The sequence below is a fragment of the Pararge aegeria genome, chromosome 12 (assembly GCF_905163445.1).
Source record: "Pararge aegeria chromosome 12, ilParAegt1.1, whole genome shotgun sequence".
NCBI lineage: Eukaryota > Metazoa > Arthropoda > Insecta > Lepidoptera > Nymphalidae > Pararge > Pararge aegeria.
The window spans coordinates 8,325,979-8,350,162 of record NC_053191.1 but is presented as its reverse complement, the minus strand read 5'-3'; the positions used below and the strand labels follow the sequence as shown (position 1 = coordinate 8,350,162).

General features: G+C 35.7%; 2 protein-coding genes across 3 annotated transcripts; both read right to left on the bottom strand.

Annotated features, from left to right (window-relative positions):
- Nucleotides 1-303: 303 nt before the first annotated feature.
- LOC120628322 (vanin-like protein 2) lies at nucleotides 304-11,740 on the bottom strand. Its single transcript, XM_039896638.1, has 9 exons — nucleotides 11,614-11,740; nucleotides 10,746-10,862; nucleotides 8,851-8,973; nucleotides 8,066-8,241; nucleotides 7,656-7,870; nucleotides 7,276-7,362; nucleotides 6,540-6,643; nucleotides 5,830-6,021; nucleotides 304-432 (listed from the first exon to the last, which is right to left on the bottom strand). Exons 1-9 carry the CDS (start codon nucleotides 11,665-11,667, stop codon nucleotides 304-306), a joined length of 1,197 nt encoding a protein of 398 aa, XP_039752572.1. The 5' UTR covers nucleotides 11,668-11,740.
- Nucleotides 11,741-16,491: 4,751 nt separating this feature from the next.
- On the bottom strand, nucleotides 16,492-23,880 carry LOC120627990. 2 transcript variants are annotated; one of them, XM_039896149.1, is made up of 3 exons: nucleotides 23,510-23,880; nucleotides 17,920-18,094; nucleotides 16,492-16,671 (listed from the first exon to the last, which is right to left on the bottom strand). In XM_039896149.1, exons 2-3 carry the CDS (start codon nucleotides 18,092-18,094, stop codon nucleotides 16,520-16,522), a joined length of 327 nt encoding a protein of 108 aa, XP_039752083.1. In that variant the 5' UTR covers nucleotides 23,510-23,880; the 3' UTR covers nucleotides 16,492-16,519. The 2 variants fall into 2 exon arrangements, with proteins under 2 accessions (XP_039752083.1, XP_039752082.1); XM_039896148.1 differs by lacking the exon at nucleotides 23,510-23,880 and adding an exon at nucleotides 18,656-20,453.
- Nucleotides 23,881-24,184: the final 304 nt, after the last annotated feature.

The following is a 24,184-nucleotide window of genomic DNA, read 5'->3' as shown; positions in this document are numbered from 1 at the left end:
TACAAAATCTACCTTTGTCCGACCTCCCTAGCGCAGTGGTGAGCCTATGTGGTCTTGTAAATGTTCATAATATAGTACTTAGTAGTGTAATGGCTAGAAATCGATTGGGGGTATGAACCCCTAATAGATTTCTAGCCATTACACTACTAAGTGCTAGGCGGCGTAATATCATACTCATGTATGATAAAACGCCGCTTTATTGTTAGGCCGCTATCATCTTAGACTGCATCATAAATCACCAAGAGGTGAGATTGCAGGCAACGCGTAACCTATAGTGATATGTAAAAAAAACTTCTACTTAGATTACCTTTTACCGCAAGTGTGGATTGCCTCCCCTGTGCAAGCGAGCACGGAACAAACCTTGGCCCCGCCGGTGGCTACGCCGTCGAAAGTGCGCACACCACTGAACGCAAGGGCCCTGTACCTATAGTTCTGTAACAAGAATTCAAGAAGGCTGGTCCATATTTATATAGATTAACCTTAGCATACCATATCGACCATAGAAATCTTATTAACAAGGCAATAGAAATGCTCGCACTTAAGGTATAGATAACACTTGTCGCCGAACACATATATAAATTCATGAATAGCGGAGCAAAATTAAGCCATAATGCAGGGATTTGTTTAAAGTTGCAATTTAATCGCTCTTTTGTCTTGTTATTAACATTTCTTTGACATTGACTCAAAACTGAAATTAAACCATGAGGATGTTATTTAGCGGTGATAGCCTAGTCGGTAAGGCTTCTGTATCACTTTCAGTACGACAGAGAACTCTTAATTTTCGTAGATATGTGTGTTTTCAGCAATTCAATAGTAACTTGCTGCAACGGTGGAGGAAAACGTCGTGCGGACACTTGCATGCCAAGGAATTGCATAATGTTCTCGAGCGTGAGTAAAGTCCAGCAGCTGCAAAGTGCTGGACTTCGGCCTTAACCCTTCTCATTCTGAGAGGAGATCCGTGTCCAGTAGTAGACCCTAAATGCATTGATGAAAATAACAATAATAATATTAATGTTTATTCCCAAAATATCTGAAGTCTAAACAATATAGAAAAAGCTTTCTTATCTTATAGGATGGGGCATCCAGGACACCTTAATGAATTATTTTACTACAAGCTGACATTACTGTTTATTCGTGGTCGTGGGCCTGCAGTGGCGCCGGCAGCTGGCCCGATATTTAGTAAATTGTCTGACGGTTGATACAAGATTATAACTGTCATCTCCATTTAAAAATTGCTATTAGTTCACATCCAGCAGAATTTAATATTTAGAATTTAATTTAATACTTACACGCTGCGGCGTTAAAGCATACGTAGTACATAATGTTTCAAGAAAATGAAGTGGTAGAAAGGTAAAAATTCCCGGAAAATTAAAAGTATAATTCCTGGAAAATAATTTAATATTACTTTATTGATGGTAAAAGTTCAATGACAATGACATACAATTCTTAATTTTTAATAATATGACTGACAAAACAATGATAGTTCACTTCTTACCAAATTTTACCTTACATATTACAAAACTCATCAGTGATACAGTGTGCTCGATTTCTTACGTCACCCGAACGTGGGCTCAATCCAAGGCCACGGGGACGTACGGTATAATCACCGTCCGATCAGTCTACCAAACTCCGATGACCGCCTAAGCCGAGGTCCAAATCTTGCAGGAGACGCCCCTAGGTAGACGTCACCCCAATATTCCTCGAGCCCTGGGCTCAAACCCTTGTATCAGGCGGCGCTTCGCGCTCACCCGACGCGACCCACCGGTGACGCTGTTAAAATCCATAAGATTCACAGCTTCTAACATGTCGAATCCATACAGTGTGCTATTTAACCCTAATACTTCTCTGTATCTGAAAGAGTGGTTTGAGATCTGACGTCAACCTAATCTTAAAATCCAGCCATATTTTCCATAAAACTTCCTTCTATTCTAAATCCTTTTCTGTTAAACTGTACGGCTGTGGAACTCCTTGCCTCTCCAAATTAGGCGTGCTAAAACTGCATTTAAGCGACTAGTGCTCTCCTTAAGCTTTAATTTGTCGCACCTCTATTCCACTTCTTCGCTTCTGTCTTTTTTAAACTTTTCCTTATCTTTTTTCCTTGGCATCTGTTAGCTTTTACCTGTCTTTTTCTTTAATTTATCCTCTTTGTTTTGCGTGTTTATATTTATAATAATGTATTTATATAATTACGTATATATATATATGTTTATTAACGATATTACTGTAACACCCATAACCCAATGGTCATTTAGCATGTCCTCTGCAGTTTGGTTTCCTGTTAGAGATCTCTTCTTACAACTTAATTGAATTTGTTGTGTTATGTCGTTGTTGTGTGAGTTTCTCAGTAAAGTATTCTTTCTTTTTTTTATTCTTAAAGTATAATAAGCGGCCATTGCCTACTAGTTACAGCTTCGGCTCCCTATCTGGGGATTTGACTTGGATCCTCGGCACGCACCTCTAACTTTCCAGCGTTTTTTTTAGTTAAAATATGTTACACTATCATTCTTTAACGGCGAAGGGAAACATCTTGAGGAAACCAGCATGCCGGAGAGTTCTAACGTTCTCAAAAGCGTGTAGGTGAAATCTACCAATCCGCATTTGGCCAGTGTGGTAGACTCCGGCCTTAATCCTTTGCATTCTGAGAAGAGACCTGTGGCCGTAGTGGGCCGGTCATGGGTTGATTAAATGACGAAATTATACGTTTACTATTTTTACTTTGTTAATCAATATGTATAGTTCTTAGTTCCAAAACTTGAAAATAAATATATATTATATATAATATATTAGCAATAAGTAAAGAAATGAATATTGAGTGAAACAAAAGCAATATACATCAATCTTTGTCAATTTTGTGTACTCCAAATAAAGAATTTTGTATTTCTGCGTGTATCTCATCGTTGTCGTTGATTACGTCTCTATCCCCTTTTCCATCTTTTCTATAAATTCTGCCCCAAATTCCAACAGAAAGTAGTTCAGTTTGCGGTAAATTCATTTTATACCGCACATATTGTTTATCTGTTTGTGTAATTTCATTATCAATCAATGTATAAAAAATGCGCTTTTCATCATTTTTAAACGTATAATTTTTAGGATTCAAAGGAAATTTGTTGCTTGTAAACGAAACCGGGTAATATACGATATCGTCGCATTTTAAAGTACTGTTATAATGGTAGTGATATGACGTCATTTCGATTTTCAGCTCCTCAATTTCTACATTCTCTCCAGTTTTGTTGAACCTGGGAAATATATTTAAATCATTTGATATATGAAGTAAACAATTAAAAACAAATATCATTTGATTATAGGCGGTCAATGTGCATTTTTGATGTTTGTGGGTGGTTCGGTAAAATTGAATAAGATAAGAAATCCTACTAAGAACATAAATGCGAAAGTTTGTAAGGATGAATATATGTTACTCTTTCATCCAAAAACTATGAATTTTGATAAAACTTTGCAGAAATGAAGTATAAACTTCATTTGAATATCACATAGGCATACCTACATATCCTTACTATAAATGTTTGTCCTCTCAACTAACTCTGTGTTAAAAGTAAAAAGTGGGCGGAGAGTAACATAGGCTACTTATTATACGGAAAACCAACGGTTCCCACGGGATTTATTAACGCGGAATAAGACCGCACGCAACAGTTGGTAAGAAATCCTCTAATACAAAACAAAGTCCCTCTCCGCGTCTGTCTGTCTGTCTGGGCGAGAAAAACTGAAAAACTACCGAACTGATTTTCATACAGTTTTTACTAATGGACAGAGTAAATCATAAAGGAAGGTTTTCGTATATTATTCATTATGGTTTTCATTTTCTGTAAATTGACTGATGATAATTAAAGATGTCGTATAAAATCATACCGGCTGGGAGCTTTATTGGCGTGCGCCACGAAAATTATTAACGATACAAAAAATAATGTCCTACATATTTAAAGTAATCATCATTTCTGACAAAAAAGTTCGCAAGGCTATATATCTATCTAACTATTACAGTTATGTCACAATAGCCGCTTTTTGTTCAAATTCTTCAATCTGAACACTGCTATAATCGAAAGATGTTGACATTCCTGTCATGTCATATAATATTAATCATTATCTAAATAATTAGTTTTATAAATAAAGTTGATAATCTCCTTCTACAAGACATCGGCGAAGTACCTTGTGACCAGTTTGCACAGACAAAAGCCATAAACAAGAATTGAATTGAAGTTTGATGATCTCAAAGGATCAAAGAATCATCTTACCTGTAATAACAGCTTCTCATTTCTGCATTCTGGCATGAAACTAAACTGCAACCTGCAGTGCCAAGATATCGTTTCGCATAAACATTAAAACCATCATGAACAAAGGTGCCTGAAATGTAAAAGTTTTAAATTAAAGGACATAAATATTATTGTTTCCTTCAAACAATTGGTGAATAATCCGCTTAATAATATGAATAAACAATATTAAGAGAATAAGATCAATAAACAATATTTATTAGCTTACCTTTTAAAGCGAAACATCATGCAATATCAGAATACATACCTTGGTTCATGCACAACAATACGGTTAATATGTTATCATGAAAATCATGCAAATTTAGTTTTTTGCCTTGTCGAAGGAATTTCGTATACACTTTCTTAATTTTATTATGTTAAAATGTTATTTAAATTATTTTATAAGATCAAATGTTTAAAATTCCATGCCAGCTACGTGTATAGTAACATGCATAGCAAAGAATGATAATACAAATAAAATAAAAATTATAGTGTAGATGGGTCATAGATACCTAATAAATAAATAAAATTGCGTAAATTTGCTTTAATTTCATTGCACGCTTGTGCATTTAAATAAAAGTGCGTAAATCAATTTAAGTCAATGCTCTACCCAAACCATAGACGAGGGATTTAAAAATCATCGATAATTTAATTAAATCAATTTCCACGCTATTCATGCGGATGATTTCAAGACATTTGCAATTTATTTTATTTCATACTATGTTTTAGGAATCCGGCCCTCAATAAATATTAATTGCGATATTTTATGTCAATCATCCGAACGTAATAAAGTACCTATGTAGGTATGATAAAGCATAAAATAATTTTATTCATGTATCGCAAGTTAATAAATAATACAAATAGAACGCGTGATATATTTTTTTGTAAATATACCCACTTATTTTATGTTAAAATCCATAGTATTAAGAACATACAGAACCCTCATTCGGCTATTATTGCATGCGTGAATATAGGCTTAAAACAGTGAAAACGTCCGCACACGTCTCACTTCACACCGCGGAATGTCTCACAAAGTTTTTGCATTTTCCTCATTTTATGGTAAACGTATATAAATGTTTATATCAATAGACTTAAAACAATCTCTGTCAACTTCTATATGGAATGAAGTGACTAACCACTTGTTCGAGAAACACCACTAAAGTGGAGTGGTTTTGATGTACACGACTCATATTGTATAACTGTATGTTTTTAAAAGCATCATAAACTGTGTGTTGGTTTCTTTATGATCTTCATTCTGTGGTTAAAATTAAATTACGAAACAAAATATTTATATATTTTAGATAAATTTTTGTTAAATATTGTTTAGCGAAAGATTAGTACTCGGAAAATTCTGCATGATGTTTTTTCATTATATAATGCAGAATTGACTGAATAATTTCCTGAAATTGTGTATTAAACCCCACCGTTTGCAGTCTACTTCTGTCATAACAATACTCCTTTTCAATTATGAAGGAAGAAAAGCTACCGAACGAGCAAAAGTATAGAAAATATAAATTAAGTTTCGTGGTGAAGGAAAACAAAAGCGGTCCCAATGCCTGATACGTACCGTATCTCCATTACGTTCACTTAACCGTACTCGAAAGTGACAATTTACATCTTTATCCTCGAGTGTAAATTCTTCGAAGCCTGATTTCAACAATCTGCTAACATGAGAAAGCAAAGAGGGATCAGTTTTTAGCAGTAGGTTATCTTGATCTGCAGGATCATCATAAATAGGACCCGGATATGTTCCCTGCACCTGCAAATACGTATTAAAAATATTCACCTTATTGAATTAGAATAATAACAAACTGCGATAATAAGACCTTTATGGCGTAAGGTCTTAATATCACTTACCCTACAAATAAATATAAATAAATAAATGAAACCTTTATTAACCGCAACACTTTTTTTGGAAACAATAACATAGTAATGAGGAAACAAATTAAATTTAAATAAATATACTACGATAATACACATATGGCGATATGATCATACGAGTATGTGCATTGTCTTAGTAGATGGCGATCTAGCCCCAAAGTAAGCGTAGCTTGTGTTATGGGTACTCAGATCACTGATGAATATTTTTGTGAATAATATACATAAATACTTATAAAATACAGACAAACACCCAGACACTGAAAAACATTCATGTTCATCACACAAACATTTTTCAGTTGTGTGAATCGAACCCACGGCTTTGTACACTGAAAGCAGGGTCGCTGCCCACTGCGCCAATCGGCTGTCAAATATAAAGTAAACAAAATAAAAGTCTACCTGTCCAGGCTCTTTTGGTACTTCAGCGACCAGCAACTTCGTTGTTGGCACACCAGTCATCAGGCTTATTAAAGCACCGGCTTTTCCTGAGAATATGCCTGAACCTATTGAAAATACAATCGTGATTATAATCTATACATATAACTACATAAGAAAATGTCTTGTTTTTTGTTTTGTTTGCCTAATATAAGGCTATTTAAAAAAAAAGATAAAACCCCAAAGGAACAGTTTTGTAGAAAATACGTAAACTACTACTTCTAATTTTGTATCTATTTAGGTGGTACGAAGTTCACCGAGTGGCGAATTTTAAGATTCAGCGACCTGGGACAGTAAGATAGCCCCAAAAAGTTATATCCAACAGTTTGTTGATTTGAATGGAAAGTAATTAGGAAACTAAACATGCATACTATAAAGAAAGAAACTGAATCATTTATTCAATACGTACTACAAGTGCATGCGGCTTCGTCCACTATACTATTCGCATTAAATGTACCCCTATTTCCTCACTTGTGTTGTAAACGCAAGCGTTTAAACGTGAAGAAGTTATATATATAATAGAATCTCGCTTTAACTCTATACCAAAGGAACTAAGCCTTTTCCGGGGTAAAAAGTACCATTCACTCTAACCTTACCTACCGCCCCGGGCGATCGCCCATTTGTCCCTAGGATAAATACGGCCATGGGGTCACCTAGTGATAATATAAACTTACATTAATATAAGCGTTCAGAAACTAACCTGTACTTCCTACTCTAACATTGTTAGCTCCAGCAGCAAGGAAATTCACATTCATTGTGTGAGCATACGCCTGTTGAATCTCCACAGCTGCATAAATATCAAAGTTTAAGTTGTTAAAAATGTTTTAATATTTTCTTTTTTATCTACCAATAACTGACGACTTAAAATTCTTATTCTTGGAGAATTTGAATACTAAAAAAATATACAAATAAATAGGAATTAACTATGTAGCGAACAAAAACTTTTAAAAAAGGTTCAGTAAGAAGCAGTTTACAAGCACAGACAAAAATACTTTAATTTTATTTACTTATTTGTTAAATACACATAAGTCACTTACTCATTTAACAAATAAGTAAGTGATAGCTTAAAGAATAACCTACCAGTTAGATACGGCATTTCAGAGAACCACATAGTTGGGAATATGACGTCAGTGATGTTGTTCTTCTGGACTATCTGAATAGCTGGAACTTGAAACATTAAGTCGAAGCAGATAAAATGGCCAAAGGTAACCCCAAAGTCCGTAGTAAACACTCCCAGATCTGGAGCCAAAGCTGCAGTTCGAGATAACTCTCCGAAAAGATTGATTTTACGATACCTGAAAGTAAAGCATATAAAAGTAAAGCAGCAAAAAGAGAGTCGTTTTCGGAACTGATGGCATGTTAGTTAATGGCATGCTGCAACGGCATTCTAGAGACTCGAAGGAATGCTAAAGAAAAGAGAACGCCTTTAAAAATGTATTTTCAAAGCGTATCAATAAAAACTCAAAATTGTCACTTAGTAATAAATCTACCTGTTAATAACTGCTCCGTTTCTGTCGAAAACGACATTGGTATTAAAACGGTATTGTTTTTGCTCCGGGCATTTTTCACCAGATAATTCCCCATTACTGCAGTTCATCAACTCTTGCACATTAATTACAACGTAGATTTGATTCTGTTTTGCGGCTGCCGAAATTGAGACCAGAATCTGCAACAAAAAAGTCCTTAGTTACGTTTTTAATTTCATTATTATAACTTAATTGGCAATTCCGACGGATTCTGATCATGTTATTAGTGGCCAATGTTTAGACAGTAAGAGATTCCGAAAAAGGTAAACTACTGTCCGTTTCCCGGATGCAAGCGGTCACAGTTCCCAATATTTGTCAAGACCATTGCAGTAGTTGAACAGGACATAAGGTCACGAACAGAAAAACAGACACTTTCGCATGTATAATATCAACTGGTTTCTATTTATCAACTTTTTAACTTTACACACTTTTTACACCAGTGAGACGTTACACCGCAGTTGATTGCCGCGTCTGGGGAAGGGGACAGAAGGGCTGGCTCATATTTGCAGGTTTCCTCACGATGTTTTCCTTCACAGTTGAAGCAAGTGATATTTTAATTGCTTAAAACGCAATATACTTACATAACTTAGAGAAGTTAAGAGGTGCTTACTGGGATTCGAACTCGACCACCCGAAAGTGAAGTCGAAGTTCTCCCCACTGGCCAATCACCGCTTCGTCTCCCCACTGGGCTCTGAGCACTACTGGAAATTGTAACATTACCAATAAAAGAATTAAGCTGTGATAAGCACCTCGTCGTATAATGTTGGATATGAAGCTGGGACGGGGTATTCTTTCAGTAACCCATAGATCGGTACGACAACACTTTGCCCTCTAGTTAAGGTCATCTCCGGGAACACAACAATGTCGGCGTTCTGAAATTGAAAAAATATTTATACTTACTGACTTAAGACTATTTAAGACTGATGTTATTTTTTGAATTTAAGAATGTATTAAGACTATTTCCCGCTTATAAATAAAAGTGGCGTCACGTCAGAATAGTAGCAGTGTTTTTCCAAACTTCAACGTATTTATAAAAGGCATATGAAAAACGGATATTGTATAATCTCTCTGGTATTTCCTCTGGGCTAGCACGGGCATGATACATAAATGATATCCCCCGGTTATATCCCTTGACAAGGGATATAATGAACGTGACTACCTGCTTAATCACGACAGCATTGAATAGGAGAAGTTAACCGCCGTTTATTATTACACATATAGGTATTATTTGGATATTATTTCCACTTATTCGCCAGTGCTCTGGAAGTTAATAAAGCTATGGGAGAAGATAAATTTTTATCCTTTCCCCGGGGATATTCTTCTATTCCCCGTCCCCTGCCCATGCTAGCCGTGCTGAAAGTCCTGGGAGGTTTGTATAGCTGGACCATGACAGAAGCTTATGAACGGAATACAATTTATTGCATTCATTAGTTTCCTCAAATTTTAAAACACCAACTCTGAATAAGCTTTATCAAAAGCCTTACTTTGTACGAACAGGAACTAAGCCAGCAAACGCGCAGTAAAGCAGCCTGAGGGCGCGTTTGGAACCCTCGTAGCTTTACTTTTAAGTTGACAAACTTAGTTAACGCCATCAACTCACTTCTATATCATATTTTACATGTAATGTACGCATCAAAAGTGCCATCTTTGTGGCTATTTTAATAAAGAAATATTTGATTTGACTTTGAATTTGATGGGTCTATGTTCTAGGACCTATGTGTTATAACTAAGGAAATTTAAAGAGCGCGTAGATTTTATTCGTGCAAATTCAACGAAATCAAAAAGAGACGAGCAATGAGCTTAGGATGGCTAAGACATCGTCGACTCTCACTCACTGGTGACGCCATGGTTTCAAATTATGCAAATTATTTTGTTGCACTACAAACTAGCATTTAATTGCAAATCTCATCTGCTGGTAAATAAAGATGCAGTGATAGTAGCGGGCTAAACTGTACAGCATGCAGCAGTTATATTAAACTACTGAATCGATTGACGTCTCGCCTTTGTCGGTAGCGTTGTAACTAGCTACGGTCGAAGCTTCCGACCAGAAGAACCGGCTTACGTGGCTTAAGCTAAGAACTTAAGCTTAAGTGGTCTAAATGGATGCACTGCTAGTCCGCTGCAAACTTGACAGTAAACTAGATCGTGTGTGACCATCTTAATGAGTTCGTTTGCCAATAAGATCATTTCCGACACTTTGGACACACATGAGGGCAGTGGCGTGCATAGAGGGTATGAACAGGGTATGAACAGGGTATGCAGATGATATAAAATGAAGAAAATCTTGAGTACGAGTTATAAATAAAAGCTTAATTGTAGGCTTTTTATAACTCTTACAATGCCTACACTTAAGTTTTTTTTATAACTTTCAACTGGAGGTTTTTTTTTTAAATTCATCTGTCCGCTTAGTACATACCCTGTGCATACCCTGTATGCACGCCAACGCATGAAGGACCCGTCGGATGTATAGTAAGAATAATCATGTACACATATCTTATTGAAACTTGATGAAATAAAATTATTGATTCAATTAAAGCCCGGGATTTCCCGCTTGGAGCTTGTAGGTTTTGACCTCATTATCACTCAGTATAATAGGTATTATGTCCGCAATAACTTTGTTCTCATTTTGATGATTCATAGATACCTGGTTTCCAGCATCTTCTATTAGTTGCAAATAGGTTTGCAGGTTTGTTGCTGCATCAGATTGTACTTGGTACTCGACAACTGCCGCGACGTAGCTATGATCTGCCGGTGTCGACTTCTTTTAAATGACATAAATTACTTCGTGAAAAATTGTATGCAGCAAAATCAGTTATTTGGGTACGTGTAATAACTAAGACTGTTACTGTTACACTGTATTATAATAAGATGAATGTCTAGGTTACAGGTTTATTACAAACCATATTTGGATTCATTTCATACAACATCTCTTCAGGCTTCGGCCCAATAGTTTAAACCTCAGGGTGATATATTGCTATATTCTACCTGACTGGTTCCGACTTGGTATATTCTGCGATTAACCAATTTCACAAATAATTTTCATGCAAAAAATAATAAGAAGGGAATGCGTTTAATATAACCCTTTATTCATTATTTAACCCTTGCAAACACATTGGCAAGCAAAAGGAATGCACTAAGGTCCATTTGTAACCATTTGTAGGCAATATTTAGATGTAGGTCTAACTTCACCAGTAAACTCTAACCAATTGCCCTCGATTGGAGGACAATACAATATTACTTGTCCTATTAAACAATACTTTTTTTACTATTAGATACCTAACTTTATTTCAAAATTATTAAAAATAAATAAAAAGAAAAGTACCTAGGTACCTATAATCATTTGTTTTATTTACTTTAACTCACTCGTTTTTCATCAATATTATAAAAAAACTTTTTTGATAAAAAGATTGCTCTTATTAAAGTAGGTACGCAGTACGAAGAAATTAACTTATTGAATAGTTTGTTTATTAATAGGACAATTAAGAAAAGTAGAGTACAAATTGATACTAAACCTGTGCAGAAAATCCTAATAGACACAAAAACATAAATATATTTATAAACGGCATAATGTATTTTTGTGAAAAACAACGCGTATTGCCTGCTGCTATCACCGGCACATACTGCCAATAACAGATGAAAACATCTTTATATAATACTATGAGAAAGATAGACTGCTTACATTGTCATATAATTGCGATTAGGTACTATCAAATACAGAATAAAGAACACACAGAAACCCTGTACACGACTAATATGAAGCATCAAAAGTCATATAGGTTAGCCACTTCATAAGTTGGTACCATTTAGCAGTTGACAGTAATTATTTTACCGCTAATATCAATGTTCTAAACTTTTACCATAAAATGGGAGAAATTTAAAAATAAATAAATAAATATACTACGACAATACACACAAACCATCTATCCCCAAAGTAAGCGTAGCTTGTATTATGGGTACCTACTAAGATGACTGATGAATATTTTTATGAATAATATACATAAAATACAGATAAACACCCAGACACCAAAGAATATTCATGTTCATCACACAAACATTTTCCAGTTGTGGGAATCGAACCCATGGCCTTAGACTCAGAAAGCAGGGTCGCTGCAAACTGCGCCAATCGGCCGTCAAGTTTGTAAGCTAGCAACATTCCGCGAGTGTGAAGTGAGACTTGCCCGGAGTGTTTTCGCTGTTTTTTGACACAATGCACTGCATACAATAATGGATGGGATCCTGTTAGTTCTTCGTTCTGTGCTATCAAAAATGTTCCCGTCATCTTTCTCATTAAGATTTGATTTTTGGATAAAAAAAAAAAGTCCGTAGGTCCCTAGTCCCTAACTTCTATCTTAGATACTAATTCTTGACTAATACCAAAGAAGAAGAATTATTTTTTCACGCTTAATTCTGGAACTAAGTAAGTAGGTACCTGTCGTATTTTTGCAAGTCTTTTTTTGCATTTGATAGCATGATTCTCGATGATACCCTTAGGATAATTCCCCTTAACTTTCTAGCATCAGACATTTTCTTTTCTTTCTTTAAAATATTATTAGCACCCACGTAAAATACATGAACTCGTAAGTACTAGGTATGAATCAATAGTTGGTATTAACGTTTCACAATCTTCGTCTTCTACAATTCTTGTTTCAAAAATTCAAAAAAAATCAACAATTCAAAATTAATTTATGTCAAGTAGTCCTAATATAAGCACTTTTGAAACGTCAAGTCGGTCTATTTGTAGTGACTCTACCACCGGTTCTGAAGGCAGATTCTACCGAGAAGAAGCCGGCAGGAAACTCAGCAGTTGCTCTTTTCCAACATCACCTATTTACATTTTAACATTCATATTTCTATCTTGTGACAAATGAAAGCGGAGCCGAACGCTTTCAAGCAAACTTGTCATTAAGAAATTCATCAATACCTACTCAATCCCTCAAATAACTTCTGTACCTTTCGCAGACGATATGCAGATGACACTAATTTAAGACCATTTTGAATATTTCAATATTTCATGAATGTTTTTCAGTGTCTGGGTTTTTATATGTATATTGTAAGTATTTGTGTATATTATTCATTAAAATATTCGTTAGTCTCATCTTAGTACTCATAACACAAACTACGCTTACTTTGGGGCTAGATGGCGATGTGTATTGTCGTAGTACATTTATTTATTTATTATTTATTTATTTCCATCGTTTGTCACTCAAGATGTGTACGAACGAAAATTGCACACATCTGGTGTTTCAAAAAATTATTGTGTAAGACGAATCTTATAGTGATTGGTTTTCGAAATATCAACCCTTAAATTTGGTAACGTCATCAGTACTTTAATGATTAAAACTTAAATTGAACATAAAAGACAATACGCCTTTCATTCTTTCAATATTTATCTAAATAATCTTCAGGCGATCGAGAAATCATTGCTAAAAGAATTAAATCTACCAATCTTGTTAGCTTAGGGACACGAGGTTACTAAATAATAATTATCTATGTTGGCACACATAACAACTATCATCTCACCTGATATTGATAAGACGTCAGATTACCTACATCATTAAAATCATTGCAATTTCTACGATTTTATCAAATAATCCTAACTTTTGTTCCGCGACATTTTTGCAAATAAATCCTAAATGCACTATGAACCAAAACAAAATGTAGTATCGATAAACTCGTTAAAAAATTGTCTTCAACCTCATATATTCCAGGAACGAAATAGATTTAGAATATTTATTTATTAGGATTAGAATTTCCTTAACACCGACCTTTGGAATATCGTATTACTGTATTAGATACGATAACGATGTAATAGGTACTTTTAAAATTCGATAGAAGACCTTTTTATCATCAACAAAGATTGTAGTATACTTACTATATAACTTATCTTAAATCTTAATCTGCTTTTTCCTAAAAACACATATAAAACGAACTTGTTACGCTGTTCTAGATCCGAATATAATACACGAGTTAAATAAATGAAAATATCAATGCTCTTAATTATCTTAGTCCTACTTTGTATTTTGAAAATGCCCCTAGAAACTCCGTAGTAAGTTAATCTTCTCCAAAATTCCCATTTTACAATTTATTAATATATTCAGTAGGTAGGTATTGTGTGTTAAATAATTTAAAGAAAAGATTTACACTATTATTTAATAGTGTAAATCTTTTCTTTAAATTTACACTATTATTTAATAGTGTAAATCTTTTCTTTAAATTATTTAAACATCCTCTGGTAGATAGGTTGCTAGCTAGGTTACCTTAAACTATCAAAAAATGTACTGTACTCTGTTTTAAAAATACAAACATAGTTTCGTTGAGTCCCTGACTTATAAAATTAAAGGGACTGTAACTTATTGTCTTAACTAAAAATAATATCACAAACTATCTAATTAGTAAGTTTTTTAGATAATGAAATTGTCAGTATGATTTTCGAGCCCCATTAGAAAATATATTATAGTCGTAAAAATGTAATAGGCCCGTTTTGACATTTGTGCAAGACCATAGAATGTAACTTGGAACGAAACTGAAAGAAACAAAAAAATAAAAATCAATTACATACAGTGTTTTAAAAAATACGTAAATTTTTTTGGGAAGTTAAATAATACGAAATAATATATCGCGAGTATTCTTTTTGCGCTTACTTCATAGTAGCATGCAATTTATAATTGTTGCGAAACGTTCCGAAAACAGTTACGTTCTCAGTCTTTTTTTTTTGTATACTAGAGCTGTAACCATTTTTTTACTGAATATCGAAATGATATATTGTGTAGTTATTTTTACTGCAACGAATGAGCTTGGTTCTCAAAATGGGTTCTAAATAATGAGTCTGAGTTGATGTATCTGACCAAGCGGCACATGACTGAAGCGTCCCCGCGCGCACTGCGCAGTTTTTCGTTCCTCATCTTGTAAAGTTGACTGTGCGCTCGTTTAAGTAAACAATATTGATATATATTGTTTACTTTTACGTTAACTATGGCTCTTCTATTTTGGACATTAATTTAAACATAGTGATTTGACTCGATTTTTGTGTTTGTTTTTATATAGTACTAACTCTGTTTCAACATGTTGAAAAGTGGACGTATAATCAACAGCCAGTTACGCGTATTGGTTGTGAAGTTAAAGGAATACTTTGAACGAACGAACACTTTACAATACATAATAATATCAATCCAGTACTGATACAAACTTGAATTGATTTATCGTGAGTATCGAGTACAGAGTCTTATGGTTCCATAACTAGTTACGTCGCGATGACAAATGTCAAAACGGGCCTATTATATTTTTACGACTATAGTTTATTAACTATCGTTCTACCAACCGTAAAAAAGCCTATCGAAACTTCACGACTTAGTATGTACAACTGCAAAACTGCTCTATATTAAATTCAGGCGCAAATACAACAAAAACTGCACGGCTACTGAAGTTCAGCGCGTAAGATGTTGATGAACACACCTTTGTCACTACGAGGCCGTTGCTGGATATATCGTCGAGCTCAGGCTACAAGAGAATTTCCTCACAGGTATCAGCTTGACCGACCAAAACTCCACATGCGAGGAAATAGACCTCCAAACCAACCAAACCCTCGCATTCAAGCCGAGAAGACCCTTCAGAAGTCTAGTGGTCGCCTTTTGTTTGCCACTGTTCCGTACGGAAACGGTGGCGCCACGTGACCACTATAGCGAAGTTTTACGAATGCCACCGAAGCGCCATCATGAAAAACAAGGATTTGAGTCGTGAGGGTCGTGAGGTTAAATACTTTTTGCGGAACGGACGTCTGGCAGGCAAGAAATATGCTTGTCAGGCGAAAAAGAGTGACGGAGCATTATTATTAGCCAAGCCATATGCTTGCCGCCTGCTTGATGTCCTCAACCCAGCGCTTTCTTTATTTACCCCTTTTTCTTTAACTTCCAATTCAAGTTTAACATATTATGTTAGTGTGAAACAAATATTTCCCGCGCTGTAGACCAACATACGCTTAAATTCAGACCTACATTTTTCAATAGGCTCGCGCTTTCATTTGATGGTAGACGGTAGTAGTGGCACAAAGGACGTTGTTGCCCATTCCGTTACATTCCCTTAGTCGACACCCGCGGGAAGAGAACGGGTGATGACAATTATTGTATTCTAATCTTCTGCCACCACACGACAAGACACACAACATGGCGGCATGTCAAACCTAACTTTTACATAACGTTTTGGATAGGCTTCTGCTGACTGGTCGCTGCTGCTCTGGTCTCGTCTGCTGAGGTCGAGGAGGTTCCGGACTTCCGGTTTACAAGTGCAAACCACTTGGAAAAAAGAAAAGGCGATTGTACTAGAATTGTTGATCCTGAATTATTATTGCGTATGGAATCCTTAAGAATATGGGGACAGATTTCAATAAAACTTCATTAACCATCAAAATATTATATAATTATTTCACTCGTTGTTCGTAGCTGAGTGCCTAGAATGTTGTATGTGGCTCCTTAGACCTTGGCTGTTCAGTTTATCTCTGCGGAGAGCTTGGGAACGCACTCGTCTGCTCAATACTAATGAACTCGTACGACTAGATCGACGACCATCAGCAAGGCCTGAAATACAAATTGATGATGTCAACGTTTACCCTAGTCACAATATTTATAGTTAGTTTTCATCACTTGTGTATTTGTATACAGATTTTTCATCATTTGAGTATTTGAGTCATCATCATCATCAACAACACATATTTGTAATGAGTAGGATTTAGGCCGTGGTCTAGCCAAGTGCGGATCGGTGGAACACACGCGCCCTGGAGAACATTATGGTGAATTCTCAGGAGTCTCAGGCATGCCATTTCTTCACGATGTTTTCCTTGTTTGTTACAGCAAGTGATATTTAATTGGCTTAATTGAAAACGCATTTAGCTCCGAAAACTTAAAGAGCGTGCCAAGGTTCTAATTCGGTCGCCGGGGACACTGAAGGCGAAACTGAGGGGAGCCGAAGCCTTACCCACTAGGCTATCACCACTTGATTATTGAATATACCAACCCTTTTATATTACACCAAGTACGGAAAAATAAAATAAAATATAAAGCAACACAATATATACAATTTGACCTCACAATGCATACCTCAGGACTTATGAAGACAAAAACAAAAATGGCGAACATTAAGCTCAGATTCCATACTAAAATATTCAAATCCTCTTATTTTCTAAATTGACCATAAAAGAGTCTTGGTTCATTTCTAAGACCAAAAACTTTTGAGGGAAAACGGGGAATTTGGTAAGCACCCATATTAATATCTAGTCTTTTGTCATTTAAACAAGAATATGTTAGCAATTTTTACTGGGCGCATAAATGCGGCTAGAGCATTATTGGTACTTACGAGTACTTATATCGTTAATGCGCTCTGATAATATTAATAAAATAAAAACATGCTTTACCTCCATAGCGTATTTTTGATACATCCTTAGCATATGTAATGCCCTAGAATAAACGTACTTTACAAATAATTTTGTAGGAATAGCAGGGATTGTGTCAATGAGAGATAAGTATTTTGCGTTTTAAATATGTTTGTCAATTTGGTTATGTAAGTGCATAATAGGAATTGGTAAATCCGGGAAAGACGAAAAAAAGCGCCAAAGGATTGCGTATGACCTTGGCGCAAAATGAAAGGTTTGTTAAATATATTCGATGAATATGATCTGTTCTGCATCTAACTGGTGTAGATTTCAATCATATGTAAATTATTGATAGTATGATCAATCATTTTTCAACACTTCCAATTTTCCCTTTATCTTACGATCGACGATTACGGGTAACTATGCGATCAACAATAGTTTGAATGAAATAACGCACCCTTAAGCCTGGCCATGTCAGTCCCAGAGTCAAATGCTTCGGCAATTTCTAACTTTCCGACAGCATCTTGACTAGCCTTCAGCATCTCTTTATACAGTGCAATCTGTTCTCCTCCCATGCGTGCATCGTCTAAAGTCTCCATCATTCGTGGCTTTTCTTCGGTTGACATGACCATCTGCAATAATTTTCAATATCAAATTATTAATTAGGTATTCTCCACCGTGGCACCAGCCCGGAGTTAAGGAATTGGCGTTGGCCACAATGTCTGCCCTTGTGCCTCGGAGTTCCCGGAGACCACTTTAAGCCATTGGTCCAGTTCCCCTGTTCAGTATATTTTTTATAGTCGCATGCCATTTCCATAGAAAGTTTGTTATGAGTATATTCCATCCTATACTTGTACTTCGTCATCAAATTAGGCGTTTCGTGCGAAGACGACCTTGGTCTTACTTACCATAAAATCTGAATAAACCAGAACTATATTTTAATGGTAATAAAGTTTTTAATTTTTAAAGATAAACGTCCATAATACACTGCTTTATGCGATGGTGTAGTAAGCAGCCTGGTAGGAAAATTACTGGAACGGACTTAAGTGAGAATAATGGACGTAGATATTTCGTTTAAACACATACCAAGAGGATTACAAAAGATCAAAGTTAAATTTTAAGTTGAAAACACATGTATTAAAACGCCAAGTACACCACATTGGAAACGTTAGTGTTATGTTATACGAATGTACCTCTATCACTGTTAATATTAAAACATACGCAACAATCGACCACAAGGCCATTGCTCCGAATAATTAAAGCACATTCGAACACTGTGCGATGCACGTAATATGTCTTGACATCTACTCTTGAGTCCAGGGCTGTGATCAATTTAAAAGATTTCTTTGTAATGCTTTTTCTTTGTATTGTTTGCAAAACAATGGTCTACACAATTGGAGAGACAAAACAAACAGCATTCTTTTCAAAGAATTAGCATGCAGTCAGTGCTGTAACTAAAACGGAGAAGTTACCATATTAGTACCAAGTTTTTTAAAGAGTCATGTTGAACTGGCAGTTGCTTTTAGACGATAGTTTTGTTAAAAGCAATCATAATCATCGTCATAATCCCACCACTCCTGGCATGTTGTAGAAAGATCTAAACACCACGGTCCTATGCCGCGTAGATCCAGCGGCTCCCTGCGACTCGTTTGTTTTATCTGTCCACTTTGTTAGAGATCTACCAACGCTGCGTTATCCGGTGCAAGGTCGAGATTGCGAGGAAGAATGGCAGGGTAATATTGAAACATTTTACAAGGTTGTAGTTGTAGAAGCTGGAACTGAGGGCATATAGAATGCTTGTTACAGCACTGCGTACAGATCTAGACTATTATACCTAATGATTTCTTGTGACATTAATACAAACCTGAAAACGGCTACTTACAGGCGACCGTTGCATGTCTTGTGGACGCTTTGCCATTTCACCTGTACTAATAATTTTACACTTACGAATGATATCATCAATTTGACGTCACCAAACTTTCAACGTGCCAGTGCTGGCCAAATATTTCTCTTAGGAGAAGGATTTAAAGCTTAGACTATCCAACGCAGGGTTTTTAAAATTATCTGAATGTTAGTAGAAACCATAACCGTGACAGTTGGCTTAACGTAGTGGCTGAAGTACGTGAGAGAACGATGCCACTTATAACATCTACACAAAAAACCAATAGGTAAATTTGACCCGTCCTAGTTATTGAACCTCGAACCCGAACGTGATCCGCAGTAGAAATCTTCATTGTGTTGATCTAAATAACATTATTATGATGCACGCCTCAATGGATGATGCAAACTACACGGTCGTCATCTAGACGACTAAAATAGTGCTTCCTGTGTTGAACTCTGCTCGTGGGATCTGAAATTTTCTCATGTAAAAGTGTAATAAGGCCCGTACCAACTTTTGCTTCATTGCTGTTATCTAAGATATTTTAAATAATACCGGACCCGGCCCGGTAGTGGTCCGTTAATAGGTTGTAGATGATAATGATGATTACCTAATATCATGATGGTATTATATAATCCCAACTGATATCTTCCGCTGTATAGGTAGGTTCACAGTGGAGGACATGAGTTGGGATCATGCAATCTCGGTAAATGAATTTAAACATAGCAGCTGCAACTCTGCAGAAAATTAGAAATGAGGTTCCTGAATAGATCGTAAGTAATACAACATAAATCATAAATCATATTTATTGTTGTGGTTGTTAAGGGAGTTGAAAGGCAAAAAAACTCAGATCTGAGCCATAAAACTGTATCGAAAAGAATACCTGCAAATCGTATAAGCGTTTTTAGTGCGTCCATGGCCAGATACATTTGTGATAGCATAAATAAAAGTTTAAAAATAAAACCAGCCGAGACCTAATAGGTGTTTTTTAAAATCGTTTTCGGAATTTTTTGCCACATAGGTATTAACTTAACTACACTTCACAGTCCATATTCCATGTCATGCCATTTCTCCATATTTTATTCTACATGGATGTAAAGTGTCAATATCAACCCATTACCTGCCCACCACATAGCACGGATCTCCTCCCACAATGGGTTCAGGCAGTAGTCCGCTGGACTGGTCCATTGAGGATTGAATTCTCATTCATGCATGCCCCACGATGTTTTTCCTTCACCGTTCGAGCAAGTCCTATTCAAATTACTTAGATGTCGTTAGATGATGGTAGAGAGTCGTCGATTTGTCTTAATTGTTTCAAAAAAAAGTTTGTGACAGTGACTGAGTCCTGGGTCATCACAAAAGATTATATGAAGGACACAAAACAATAATTGATACTTTAGAACGGCGAGCGAAAAGTCGAATTGTAGGAACCAACCCACTTCTCCGTACACCTATCACAGAAAAGTTGGTAGGGACGCGGTTTACTATACTCAATTACTTTCAACAGCTTCTGAGCCACAAGTATGACGTAACATTTGCGTCCAATTTACTTGCATTAGAAACGTGTTTGCCCTGAAGCTTGCATTTTACATGCAAGTTTTCGCCGAAGCTTTTATTTTGAGGATGCACAGATTGTCAGTTGTCATTTGCTTACAAGTTTAAACTACTTATCCAACCTGGGGTTGCCTTAACAAGATCACTATTAGTAATAAGGCCGCCTTTGCACTCTAGCACTAAGTACTATTACTGTTCTCTTGTGTATTTCCCTTCAGTGTTTTGTAGCAATAGTTTTTTTCTTTTATATTCTGAAGCTTACAATATGCAGATTTAATTTTCTGCATTTGGAAAAAAGATTGAACAAAACTACCGTATTTTGCATTGACAGTTACTTTGGTAACTTTATTTCACTGTCAATCAATTTAAATAGGATTTAATGAGTGTTTATCGAAAACTAAAGTTCTCTTTTTATCATTTTTTTGTTCTTAAGTTTTCAGGTAGATTAACAGGACAATTAAAATATTTATAATCAAAAATATCTCTGTGTATAGCAAAATAATTTTATGGGATTTTAGTTTTATTGGTTCATATTGACAAATAAGTGTAAAAAATGCATGTACATGCAGTATATAGAAACTTACAGTTAGTCTTAATGTATCAACCTACCATCAAGAAGCTGGCAGCCTTACCCAATTCTTTGGCTCTATAATCCCAGGTTATAGACGTGGCCAATTAATAGGTATAAAGAAAAAAAGTGCAATGCCTGAAAAAGCCAGTTTCATGATTTTTTTCGTTATCTGTCACAGTTATATTGTGAAGCAAAGTTACTCGACTGTACTTACTTCGGGGTGAATAGCACTGAAGCTTCTCTCCAATTTCCAGTGAAATAAGACCCGATTATTCCACTTATATTTGTACCGCTCAGTAATGGTAACAAAACAGATAACGATGACCTGCAGTAGAACAAATATTTCATATTTATCACGGGTCAAGTGGTTGGCTGACGAGCACGCACAAAACTGGCTAGAACTGGTTATATTTCAATAATATTAATCGTTATTGGCAAACATGTGATTGTTTTGAAAACAACATATGATATATTAGCATTCACTTTTCTCAATGACTTTAGCAAAATGGTTGACGTTAATCGTAGGTATATCTTTTATAAAGCTGAACAGTTTGTTTACTTGGACGCAATGATTACAGGAGCTACTACTGGTCCGATTTGAAATATTCTTTAAGCGTTGGATAACCCATTTATCGAGGAAGTATATAACATCTTATCATGTAATATATATCATCACGCTTAGAGCAATAGGAGCAAAGTACCAATGACGAATGTTTTAAATTTTTTTTTTTACTTTTGAGATCCTCCGCTGTGCGCGTTGCGTAAACGGTTAGTTTCGATAAAATCATGTATGACAAAGTTGTTGCTCTAAAAAAGTTCTAAAAAAATGTCCTCGACCGCATAGATGATAGATCTATATTTTAAGGTTGTTAACTTATACGCGGACGAAGTCGCGATGGACCGCTAGTTACTTATAAATGTATTTAAGATTAATTTATTACGAGCTCGATACCCTTATTCGGAACTGAATTCTGGATATATTACTATCGAGATCTTTACGGACTTCTGTGCTTTATTCGCTTAATTTATTCTCGAAAAAGAATTCTTAGTACTTACATTTCATCATCATCATCATCATCCGCAGCCTATTGACGTCCCACCGCTGGGCACAGACCTCGTCTCTCACAGGAGAGACGGTTATAGAGCATAGGGTCTATGCTGCACCACGCTGGCGGGATCGACTCCGAGGCACGGGAGCTGAAACAGCAAACTGCCTAACTTTCATTTAACTTACTACTAGTTTAATTGTGGTAGGGAATTAGGTAGGCGGGATAGAAGAATTAATTACACGAGCTGAGAAAGAGAAGTAAGAACTCGTTGAAATCTATTTTCTTTTTTTTATGCTACTACAAGTTACCCCATGATTGCAATCTCTCAATTGGAAGTGGGCAGTTATTTTAAATCCATACCCCTAATCAGTTTGGTGCAGCATCATACCGGAGCGCTAAATAGCTTAGAAGCACACCTTTGTCGGTAGGATGGTGGACGGTGGTAGATAACTACGGTCGAAGCCACCTGACCAGAAAGAATTATAAATCCTGAATATTCGGACACACCTGAGACTCGAACACCTGAACAACTTCGTTGTCACACGTTGGAACTACAACACTTCAAAGCAGTGGCTTGCATACAGGGTATGCACATGGTATGCACAAAGCTGGCAGATGATAAAAAAGAAAAAAAAAATCCAGTACGAGTTATAAAACATTTAACGATAGGCATTGTAAGAGTTATAAAAAGCCTACCCTTAAGTTCTCATAACTCGTACTCGAGATTTTCTTCATTTTATATAATCTGCATACCTTGTACATACCCTCTTTGCACGCCACTGCTTTAAACATAGTATATGTTAGTAAAAGTAGATCTAGGTTTCCGCGCTAAATTTTTCTGCATCGTTATAGCAGGTGATGTTTGTTTGCTTAAAACACACAAAATTCCGAATAAATAAGAGGTGCGTGCCGGAGATCGAGGAAGAAATCTTAACCAATCGGTCTTATATTCTGCTTCGTATTACACATATTCGTTAATAAATGCCGTACGTACAGTTTATGGCTTATCTTCCTTTCCTCGATGCTTTGCTCTTATTTTGTTGAATAATTTGTCTCGATTTTGCTATTTATAAAAATCTTTATAGACTTTTAAAATTATCACTTTCCATCATAGTTCTTTCAAAGCAACACCCAATGATTTACAAAAATTCTTGATATAAGATCAGAAGTGTGTACACAATCAGGACAATTAATTACACATTTAAAACGTATAACCGAATTACGAAATACTGTTGATGTGTCCTTAAGGAATCACAAATCATGTATAAATATTAAATCAAAAGAAGCACATTTATTTTTCCATTTTAAAACATTCGTGTTTACGTAACGTTAGTGTTTACCTGTTTACCGATTCGGTTTCACAGATAAATCTCAGAGACGGTAAATAACCTCTTGAGCCTCTGAAGTATTATTTTGGTTTTCATTTACACGTTGTATATTAATCTAGAAAAAAAAATGTCATGTAATGTATAGAAAAATGCAATTACATTAATATTATCACAATTTTCTTATAACTATTAATGACAACAGTATTATGTGAGCAGCCAAACTCATTATCTGCACGTAATACCTGCCTACCTCGTACGACTAAACATTACACTATGTTTTATTAAGCAAAACCCGTTTAAAATTACTTACCGCCGACAAATCGACAGGTAATTAGCCTTTC

Excerpts from the sequence above, each read along its gene's own strand:
- LOC120628322 (XM_039896638.1), bottom strand. The coding sequence starts at position 11,667 with ATGCCGTTTATAAATATATTTATGTTTTTGTGTCTATTAGGATTTTCT. Across the intron at positions 8,974-10,745 it reads TAGAAGATGCTGGAAACCAG|AACGCCGACATTGTTGTGTT; the intron begins GTATCTATGAAT and ends TTTCAATTTCAG. Across the intron at positions 8,242-8,850 it reads ATCCAACATTATACGACGAG|ATTCTGGTCTCAATTTCGGC; the intron begins GTGCTTATCACA and ends TTTTTGTTGCAG.
- LOC120627990 (XM_039896148.1), bottom strand. The coding sequence starts at position 18,706 with ATGGCCTTGTGGTCGATTGTTGCGTATGTTTTAATATTAACAGTGATA. Across the intron at positions 18,095-18,655 it reads TAATATTAACAGTGATAGAG|ATGGTCATGTCAACCGAAGA; the intron begins GTACATTCGTAT and ends AAATTATTGCAG. Across the intron at positions 16,672-17,919 it reads TGACATGGCCAGGCTTAAGG|GCCTTGCTGATGGTCGTCGA; the intron begins GTGCGTTATTTC and ends TTTGTATTTCAG.